Here is an 11,432-nt window from a genome sequence, read left to right as displayed (position 1 = left end):
CTGCTTACCTTGAATAGTTCAAGGATCAATGCTCTGCGATTCTTCAGGGCTGGTCTCTGATAGATCTCTTTGAAGACAGTAGGACACCAGGCTGGTAGCATTTTGTGCTCTTTTGTTGTGAGCAGGGCATTTATAGGCCACTAAGTGGGTCTAGGACATTGTTGGCACCCTTTAAGTTGTGGCGGCTCCACCTCCAGGAAGGAGAGCAGAACCAACTGGAGCTAAAAGGATATTCTGAGTTTCTGATTAGTGGTGAGGCACAGAAGAATCTCTCAGGATTAAATCAGTACAGGGTGTCCGTGTGCTGTGCTAAAATGCACGTTCTCGTTTGCACTGAATTACATTGCTAAGGAAGAAAGTGAAATCTGAAAGTCTATGTCAGGATGTTCATTTTGCCCCCATTGAATTATTAATTGGACACAACTTTTACCTGTCTTCATAATCAGCAGTTTCCTGTTGCCTCGAGGTCTTTGAAAAATTGCTTTTCATCTAATAGGTAAAAGTTATCATCTATATCACCTATATCACCTATCACCTATTATCATCTAATAGGTAAAAGTTGAGGGTTGGAGCGATAGCACAGCGGTAGGGCATTTGCCTTGCACGCAGCCAACATGGCCGACCCGAGTTTGATTCCTCCCCCCTCTCGGAGAGCCCGGCAAGCTACCGAGAGTATCTCGCTCGCGGGGCAGAGCCTGGCAAGCTCCTCGTGATGTATTCGATATGCCAAACATAGTAACAACAAAGTCTCCAATGGAGACATTACTGGGCCCGCTTGAGCAAATCGAAGATCAACGGGAGGGCCTTTACTTTACTTACTTAGGTAAAAGTTATTAGTTGATTTAAAAATAATCTCACCAAGGGCTGAGGAAATAGTATAAGGGGTAGGGAGCTTACTTTGCACACTGCCACCCATGTTTTGATCCTGGAATCCCATATGGTTGCCGAAGCACTACCAGGAGTAATTCATGAGTGCAGAGACAGGATTAAACTCTGAACATCGCTGGCTGTGGTTCCAAAACCAGAATAAATAAATTAATAAATAAAACATCCTCATCTGCTATACTAAAAATCCTGATTTTCTAGTCTTTACATCTTTGATAGCCTTTTTGCTGAAAAGCAAATTTAGAAATCTCTGGAAGACTTTTTGAGTTCTCTCTTTTATAAAGTTTAAGAAATGAATCCAACGGCAAGACCAGGAATCAGTTTGAATTTTTGGGAGGCCACACCCAGCACAGCTTAGGTGTTACTCCTGGCTCTGGGCTCAGGAATCACTTCTGGAGAAGCCTTGGGATCCGTGTTCAAGACAAGTGCGGTGGAACACTGCACTGTATCACCAGCCCCTCAGTTTTAATTTCTATGTCAGCAAGAGTTCCTTGGCCCTTTTTTGCCTAACATTTCTCTCTGCTTCCGCCTATTCAGCTTCCGCATGGTGGCTCCATTGTTTCATAAGAAAATGCTGTGTCAGCTTCTGCACACAGTAACACAGCAGAGAATTAAAATTTATACTTTGAATCTTGGCCTGGAGTGATACCATAGCGGGTAGGGCGTTTGCCTTGCAGGCAGCCAACATCACTGACCTGAGTTCGATTCCTCTGTCTCTCTCGAAGAGCCCGGCAAGCAACCGAGAGTATCTCGCTCGCATGGCAATGCCTGGCAAGCTCCTCGTGATGTATTCGATATGCCATACACAGGAACAAGTCTCACAATGGAGAGGTTACTGGGCCCACTGAGCAAATCGATGAACAAAAGGAGAACAGTGACAGTGATATTGTACTCAGGAGGATGTTAGTACAAACATGAATGTTAAAGGTACCTATAGTGTGGGCTCCTGCCCCTGCGCCTGGCTGTTCCTCGCCGGGGTCCCTTGGAGGGGAGCGGGTTGAGCTTTCCTCCCCGCCCCGACAAGGCTCCGGCAGCCGAAGACCTCCAGGACCAGCCACCACCATGCTGAGACCACTCTCCGCACACATGAAGGTACTGGCAGAGGGACAAAGCCACGCGGGTTCCGGGGCCGAGATCTCTAAGCCTACTCGGATTGGAGTTGAGCATCTTCCACCAAGATCCTCCAAATTCCAGTAGGCGGGGGTCACACCCACCACCTGGCCCCCTGGCGCCGTGTAATCCCATCAACGGCCAAGACTCAGAGACTATAAAATCCAGCTCCCGGAACCGCGCAGCCGCATTTGCGGCCATGCAACATCTCATCAGGACATCTTTTTATGACATCTTATTATCTCATTCCTACTTTGGACAAACTTGCAAGCTATCGAATGTAGCCTGCCCACAGGGCAGAGTCTGGCAAACTCCCCGTGGCGTACCAAATATGCCAAATACCAGTAACAATGATGGGTCTCGTTCTCCTAAAGAGCCTTGAATATAATCTCAGGGCTAGGATGAAAGAGATGTTACTGGGGCCTGCTCGAGGCAATCGACGAATAACAGGATGATGAATGAATGAATAGTGTGTGCTCAGAAGGAGATGAGGAATATACTATTTGAAACTAATTTGGTCCCCTGAGTGATCCTTGCTTAGGCATGAAGTTGGAAGTCAGCCCTAACCTGGGTGTGAAAAAACAAAACAAAAATAAACAGAAAATATAATGGAAAGAAAAAAAAGTTTTCTAACTAACCTCAGTATATGCATGTATATGCTATATGAATAAAATGAAATTAGATATAAAACCCTCAAAACATACAAAATAGGCAATCACAATTCTACTACACAGAATTAAGGATAGGGTGTACTGTCTATCCAGATTTTTTGTCTATGTGGAAATGTCTGCCACTAGTGAAATATCATACTTACATATTCTTCCAAAAATTGGAAATCTTTTATCATTCTTCCTTTCATAAAAGTAATGTTTTTGATGTTATTAAAATTAGTGAACATTGATTCTATAACATCAAAATTGGTGAAAGACAAGTCTTCCAACCTCACAGATAATGTGTTATATAATAACAATTATGAAGTTTTGCAATGCTTTCAAAATACTTTACTGTTGCACAGAAGACCTGAAATATCTATTACATTTTAAATTTTTTTGTTTTATTTACAACAAATAAGGGTACAGTTATTTCTATATACGACTTATTACAAAAGAGAACGTTTCTCCTTCATTGCCCCTAAATATGAATATCTATGCAACCGTTTCATCATGTTAACATCAACAGTTTTTCACTTAGAGTGGGAAAATAAACCCACGGGATAATCCTCCCTTTAAACCCTCCCTACGCTCACGGACAGAGGGGCGCTGTCGCGCCCCACACGGAAGTACGGCTTGAGCTCCTGAGCAAAGGGCTCCGTGAACGAGTGCAGATGAGACCTGTCATCAGCGTTGTAGAAGGAAAGCTGGCCCAGCTCCCAGTCCAGGTAAACGCCGATGGACTTGGGCTGGTCCCTGAGAGCCAGAGGCACGGCCCACGCGCTCACGGCCAGGTAGTCGCCGTCCTGCAGGTGCAGCGTCCAGCATCTCTTGGGAGCCACCAGGGGATGCGAGGCCCCGGCCGAAGGGGCGACGCTGCACACACCCACGGCCCACTCGGGCTTGGCGCCCACCTGCACCTCCCAGTAGTGGCGGCCAGAGGTGAAGCCCTCCCGGCCAAGGACCACCAACGGTGCAGTGTAGTCCCAGGGCCCGGAATCCCCATCCCCTTTGGGCCTCTCCCTCACGTATGTCACTGAGTGGAGGTCCTGGGACACGCACAGGCTGGGGTGGGCCGTGTCTGGGTCCAGGCTGATGCTCTCTCGGAATCTCCGGATGATGCTGCTGAGCGCTGAGCACAGAGGAGGGAGGCTGTAGGCCACCGGCCTGAAACGCAGGGGCTGCACGGCTGGGAGCTGCAGGCCTGCCCAGCGCTGCTGCAGTCCCCTCACGCCCCTCAGCACCATCTCCTTGGACATCACACTCCGCTCGGCCACCTCCCTTCTGAGGTCTTTCAGCATTGAGATATGGTCTGAGTAAAGAGCGACGTTGGCCCTGAACTGCTGCTGCAGGCGTTTGTCCTCTTCGGCCAGCCTGCAGAGGGCCGCCTCTTGCTCACGCTCCACAAACTGAGTGACTTGCTCAAATTCCGAGGCCAACTGACTGTTATGCATTCTTACCTCCTCTCTCAGCTGCAGGAGCTTTCTCTCTTGGATAGCTAAGAGCTTCTCCACCTTTGCCAGCTGTGTCTTCAGGGACTCGATGAAGCCGCCGAGCCTCTGTCTGTACTGATGTGCAACCTCCTCCAGGGGCCTGACATGGTGGCCCTGGTGGACAGGGCCCTGGGCGCACAGGGGACACACCGGCTCCTGGTCTTCCTCGCAGAAGAGGCTCACTCCCTGCCTGTGCTCCTCACACCTGCGCTCCTCTGCCCGCACCATATTGCTACTCCCAGAGCTATGTAGGAGCTTGACCAGGTCCACCAGCCTGCCCAGCTGGGCGTTGCCACTGACGCGAATCTCCTGAACGGTCCGCCGGCACACAGGACAAGGGAATCTGTCCTGCAGGTCCTTCCATGACGTGCGGATGCAGGAGTCGCAGAAGTTGTGGCTGCAGTCGATGGTGATGGGGTTATTGAGGTAGTCCAGGCAGACGGGACAGATGAGCTCTGGCTGCATTTTGGCCAGGACTGCCGACACCTCCTCCATCCTCGGGTGTGGGAAAGGCAGGTAAAGGTCAACGGGTAATCCTTATAGAAAGGGGCTCCTTGGATTCTCTCCTATCAGAAAAGAGTCACATAGTTAGACCTATGTCCTGGACTATGTTTTTCTCTCAATGAGGGGTGCCCTCTGATGACCCTGCACATCTCTGGTCTCAGGGTTGGGTTCTCAAATAATATTCACATTCCTTGAGCAATTGATCCTGCTTGGATAGGGGCTGAGCATCCTCCACCAAGACCCTCCAAATTCCAGTAGGCTGGGGTCACACCCACCAACTGGCCCCCTGGCGTCGTGTAATCCCATCAATGGCAAAGACTCAGAGACTATAAAACCCAGCTCCTGGAAGTGTGAGCCCTCATTTGCAGCCATGTGACATATTATTATCTCATTCCTACTTTGGACAAACTGGCAGGCTACCGAATGTAACCTGCCCACAGGGCAGAGTCTGGCAATCTCCCCATGGCGTACCCAATATGCCAAATACCAGTAACAATGATGGGTCTCATTCTCCTAACCCTGAAAGAGCCTTGAATATGGCACTTTTTAAAAAAATCTCAGGGCTAGGATGAAGGAGACGTTACTTGGGCCTGCTCAAGCAATCGACGAACAACAGGATGGTCGTGATCATCCTGATGGTGAGCAATCGAGTGTAGATGGTCGGGGGGGTCTGAAGAGAAGTCAATCTCAGTATCTCTCTGGACCCAAAATCTGTCAGTACTGTGTAGTGCTAATAAGTTCTGCTGGGGATGAGCGGATGAGGTCATTCCTAATGCTTCCTAAGAAGGGATGGGATCATTCCATTCCAGAGCCAGCTTCCTCCCATTCTAATGAGCCTCTGATTATCCTCTTTGACTCCTTTCTCCCAGACCACCTCCAGTGTCACCAGCCTTGAAGAGACTCATGGACTAGAGCTTCTGGAGAATTCTGCCTCCATAATGTGGAGTGGGAAACTCCAGCTACATCAGAGTGATGAAAACTAACATCTGGAACTTAGTTTAAGGTACATTAATATCAGATCATCTGTGAGGTGCCCTCTAGACTCTGCGCACCATAAAGAAGCCATAGAAATTAAGCTTTAGCCCCAAATAACTGCAAATCCCCTCATTGATTTCTACTCACAGCGAGGGGGACCTCGTCTGGCAGTCTTAGATGATGGGTTGAGCTGACTCTCCTTGCAGGGCTGTGGAGGTCACACACTGTGTGCTCTTGACAGCGACCACAGCGTTTATATACTGTTCACTGGGTGGGTCTCTCTTCTTTAGAGACCCACCCAGGACTTCTTTAGAGACCCACCCAGGAAAGATGGATAGGGAGGGAGGGAGAAAGTGGGGGGCGGGACTTTTGGTGGATTTTCAGAGCTTTGATTGGACTGGGATACACTTTCCTAATAAATGGATCAAGGTGAGTTGTGGGATCTTTGTTAATATGCATAATCTAATTTCAGTCTGTAAATTCTTCCCTAAATCTTTCTTAATCCTCCTAATTTTGTCCTTATTGAGGAAGAAACGGGGTGAGTCATGGGATCACAATAAAATAGAACAGAAAGAAAGGGACATACTAAACTTAGACCTAAGCTGAATGGTCATTCTCTCTCCAGGGATGGGAACCTAGGTATATCATTTTCTCCTTAGATTCTGCAGTGACATCATTTTTTCTCTAACATGTTAAAATTGTTCCCAACTGTCAGCTAATGTATGTGCTTTTTCAAAAATAGCACTGATTCGTCTCCACAGCTCAGTGGTGATGCCACCATTTTTTGGTTTGTCTTTCTCACCACATCTGGCAGTGCTCAAGACTTAGCTCCTGATTCTATGCTCAGGGATCATTCCTAGTGGACCCTGGGGACCATATGAGGTGTTCAGAATTGAAACTGGATCAGCCGCGTGCAAGGCAAGTGACCAACCCGCTTCAACCTTAGCCCTTCTCAGAGTCTGTCATACTTCCTGGACATTATTTTTTTCTTTAACGTATAAAAGTTACCTCCTGAGAGATCAAAGTTCAAATGCTTGTCTTGAATCCTGCTGACCCTGGTTTTATTGCCCAGAACCACTTACGGTTCTTCAAATTGCAGCTAGGGGTCACTCCTGAGTACAACGGAATAACCTCTGAGCATAGCAGAATAAGGTCCAAAACCACTTCCCCTAATTATCTCCTGTTTGGTATCCAAAAAATGATTGGATTATTAATAATTAATAAAAATTAATAATTATTAATATTAATACACTAATGATTATTCTTCACTCGTCTGTAATGATACCACCACATATCTAACTAATTCAATATGCAGACTTTCCTGGAATCATCTCATAATTCCCATTCCAAAGCCCCAGCCAGTTCACTCATGGCAAATTTTGTGTTTATTACTATGAAATGATGTTACTGCTTTCCCATAATCCTTGCCTGGGATAATCCTCCAAGCTAGAGAGTGCACTATTTGGATCTGTACTGCTTGCATGAAACAACCACTCACAGTTAATATGTATGGTACCACAAGGTTGAACTCATGCCCTACCGAGGTCACGAGTTGCCCCCCACAAGCAGCTCTCCGGCACGGCTATGTCTCCTGAAGCACAAAGATTTAGTGCAGAGCCTGGCAGCTTGCGGCAGAAAAGTGAACGGACTATGAGTTAATCCACGGTACCATGCCTGCCCAGGAGGGAAGGGATGTCATTCCCTTTCACCTTTTTTCCCCATGGGCAGCAAGACGTTGGCCTCCTTGGAGCTTCTTGGAAAGTCAGGTATAAGCCGGCAGTGATGGGGCAACTGAAACCTCATGGGAAGGGGGACGTTCCTGGCTCGTCCTTCATGCCCTACTGAGGTCACGAGTTGCCCCCTACGGGCGGCTCTCTGGCACAGCCATGGCCACAGAGCCACAGTAACCAATCTCGTAATTATCTGGCTCTTGGAAGAAATACCTCCAGGCTTAATAAGTAAAATATCATGGCCACGCAACATCATATGGTTCTCATAACTAACTGTAGAAAATAAATTATTTCACAATATCTTTTCAGCAGTTCTGATTGTTGGGTGTAAACTCTAAACAATAATATTGCTCTTTTGTCAAAATAATGAATGTTAATCAAAATAGATAGAGTGTTAAGTAGAATTCATCTGCCTCACAGGCGTTGGGAGGGGAGTATATTGGGGTACTTGGTGGTGAAATATAAATACTGGTGAAGGGAAAGGTGTTTGCTCATTGCATGACTGAGACTTAAACCTGAAAACTTTGTAACTTTTCCCACAGTGATTCAATAAAATTTTTTAAAAAGTTGAACTTCTGAAGGATTTGTGTTACTAAAATAACTAGGTAATGTATTTTGTATGCCTCAGAACTGTCTAAAGTGAAGGTAGTCTGTATTTCTAGTTTAAATAGATTTCAACCCCACCCCTAGCTTTGGTCATGTCACTCTGATCATTTAAGGAGTTCTTGGATCCACAAAAGTCTTTCCCACTTGATGTTGGTGATATTTTTATCTTTTACTTTATAGTAGTTGGTATTGTGGGTTTTGGTTTTTGGTTTTATTTCTTTTTATTGTTGCTGTTTTGGTCACCCTGTGATAATCAGGGGTTAATTTTCCCTGGCTATGAGCTCAGGAATTACTCCTAGCAGTGCTAGGATGAAATATGAGATGCCAGATAATTAAGCATCAGTCTTGAGCATACAAGGCAAGCACCCTACCTGCTGTACTATCTCTCAAGCCCCAATTAAGAGATTTTTTTCTCTAAGTTTAGTGTGTTAGATGTTACCCTCAGGGACATTTTTCTTCTTAATTTTTTTTTTGTCAAATAGATTTCTTAATTTTTTTACAGAGCTTTTGTTTTTTGGTTGTTGCCACATCCAGGCATCACTCCTAGTATGCCTCTAGGGATCATATGGGCTGCTGAACATTGAACTCAGGTTGGCTATATACAAGGCAAGCAACCTCTGCACTGTACTATCAACTCAGCACCTTATTCATAGAGCTTTACAACTCTTCTAGATGAAGAATATTTTAAGACTCATTTTACTTAAAAAGAGATGCCTCATATATGAAGGAAATATTGAGAAACTGCTGGAGCGATAGCACCACGGGTTGCCTTGCACACAGCTGACAGGGCTGACCTGGGTTTGATTCCTCTGCCCCTCTTGGAGAGCTCTTGGAGAGCCCCACAAGCTACTGAGAGTATCTTGCCTGCACGGCAAAGCCTGGCAAGCTCCCCATGACGTATTTACTATGCCAAAAACAGTAAGAACAAGTCTCACAATTTGTTGTGAGATGTTACTGGTGTCCGCTCGAGCAAATCGATGAACAAGGGAAAGACAATGCTACAGTGCTATTAAATTGAGGCAAAATTTTCATTAGTTTCCTTGTTAAACTAATAGTATTCATTAGTGTTCATGATTCATGTAAATTTCACTGATAACCAACTGGATTCAAGAATTGTGATTATAGTAGCATGTGTTATAAATTTTTTTTATCATTTTTTTATTTGGGGGACAAAACACAGGTGTGTTCAGGGCTTACTCTTTGTTCTGCACAAAGGGATCATTCCTGGCAGAGATTAGGGGACCATAATGTGGTGCTGGGTGGTTGGGGATCAAACCCAGCTTGCCCACACACAACTCAAGTGACCTACCCGCAGTACCATGACTCCAGCAATTATAGTTCATACCTTTTTGAGGAGGAGGCACACCCAGTAGTGCTCGAGGTAACTTCTGTCAGTGCTCTTGGGACTATATGGAATGCTGGAATCAAACTCAAATCAGCTGCATGCAAGGCAAGCATTCTACCCACTGTACTAATTTTCTAGTGTATTTCTAAAGCCTTACATTAAATGTATTTCCAAACCACTTAAGCTAAGTGGAGCCTTGCAAGTAGTCTCAGAAAATAAAATCATATAAAATGTTTGTTGCTCCCTGGCATTGACTCTGGAGTTTCAGTGAAACATCTGCATACCCTGTCTCCTTGCAGTTACCTGTTGAATGATGTCACATGGCTGATGAAGTTCCAATTTCGCGATGGTAATGGAGCAATGATCAACCAACTTAAATTGCTCTACCTGTAAATCAGAACCAGGTGTCTCTTGCAAAGACATCAACTGAACCAGAAGAACTCTTATACAGTAGAATCCATATCTACTTCAGATATTAAGCAACCAGATTGTAAAAGCCGGATAAATATCTAGCACTGCACTGCACTGCACTGTCCTCCCATTGTTCATCAATTTGCTCAAGCAGGCACCAGTAATGTCTCTCAACAAATTGTGAGACTTGTTGTTACTGTTTTTGGCATATCGAATACATCACGAGGAGCTTTCCAGGCTTTGCCATGCAAAGAGCGAGATGCTCTTTGTAGCTTGCCGGGCTCTCTGAGAGGGGCAGAAGAATCAAACCCGGTTCGCCCTCTTACAAGGCAAATGCCCTACCACTCTCCACATGCATGAAGGTACTGATGGAGAAACAAAGGCATGCGGGTCCTGGGGCTGAATCACTAAGCCTGCTGGATCGTTGGCTGAGCATCCTCCACCCAGAACCTCCATATTCCATTAGGCAGGGGTCACACCCACCAACTGGCCCCTTGGCACCGTGTAATCCCATCAACAGCCAAGACCCAGAGACTATAAAACCCAGCTCCCGAAGCGCGCTGCCACATTTGCAGCCGTGCGACATATTATTATCTCATTCTTACTTTGGACAAACTGGAAGGCTACCGAATGTAACCTGCCCACATGGCAGAGTCTGGCAAACTCCCCAAGGCATACCCAATATGCCAAATACCAGTAACAATGATGGGTCTCATTCTCCTAACCCTGAAAGAACCTTGAATATGCACTTTTTAAGAAATCTCAGGGCTAGGATGAAGGAGACATTACTGGGGCCTGCTCGAGGCAATCGACGAACAACAGGATGGTCGTGATTGTGAAATATATTATAGGTATTATTTATTTATTAATATTTACTATTATGGAGCAATATATGGATATATGGAGCGATAGCTCAGCGATAGGGCGTTTGCCTTGTGCGCAGCCAGCCCTGCCAAGCCGTGTTCGATTCCTCCGCCCCTCTCAGAGAGCCCGGCAAGCTATTGAGAGTATCTCGCCCGCACGGCAAAGCCTGGCAAGCTACCCGTGACGTATTCAATATGCCAAAACACAGTAACAAGTCTCAAAAAAATGGAGACATTACTGAGCCCACTCGAGCAAATCAATGAACAATGGGAGGACAGTGTTTGTTTGTTAATATTTACTATAGGTATTTATTTATTACAATAAATACCATTATAATAAAATGTAAAATTCGGTAATAAAAAAATAAAAGATAGAACTTGGAGAGCTAGTACAGTGTTTTGGGCACTTTGCTTGCACGCTGCCAACTCAGATTCAATTACCAACATCCCATATGGTCCCTAGAGCACCACCCGAAGTAATGCCTATATATAGAACCAGAGGTAACCCTTGAACATTACTGGGATGGCTGAAAAGAAATGAAAAAAGAAAAAGGATAATAAAAGATAAAAGGTATAAACATTAATGGTAATATTTTTAGATTAAAATATTTTTTATTAAATAATCAAATTTAAAGGTGTTAAATAATCAAATTGAGAGTTCAAAACCTGGTCGCCACAAGATTTTATTATGGCCCCAAAGCACTTTGACTGTCAAAGTAATAGAAATGGACATGAGACCAAGACCACCTCAGAACGTGCTTATTCCTTTTAAGTTTATGCATGAGAGACACAGCACAAAAAAAGGTGTTTTCACTGGTCACCCCCCAGAGAGGGCAGAGAAATTCTTAAAGTGTCAGAGT

At 45.3% G+C, this 11,432-nt stretch overlaps 1 protein-coding gene across 1 annotated transcript; it reads right to left on the bottom strand.

Moving 5' to 3' along the window:
* Positions 1-3,220: 3,220 nt before the first annotated feature.
* LOC130020455 (tripartite motif-containing protein 75-like) lies at positions 3,221-4,633 on the bottom strand. The gene has a single exon (XM_056111069.1). It carries the CDS (start codon positions 4,631-4,633, stop codon positions 3,221-3,223), a length of 1,413 nt encoding a protein of 470 aa, XP_055967044.1.
* Between the last annotated feature and the right edge of the window lie 6,799 nt (positions 4,634-11,432).

The sequence above is a fragment of the Sorex fumeus genome, unplaced genomic scaffold, assembly GCF_029834395.1.
Source record: "Sorex fumeus unplaced genomic scaffold, SorFum_2.1 ptg000012l, whole genome shotgun sequence".
Lineage (NCBI taxonomy): Eukaryota > Metazoa > Chordata > Mammalia > Eulipotyphla > Soricidae > Sorex > Sorex fumeus.
The sequence above is the reverse complement of the archived record's forward strand: the minus strand, read 5'-3'. Positions and strand labels throughout refer to the sequence as shown.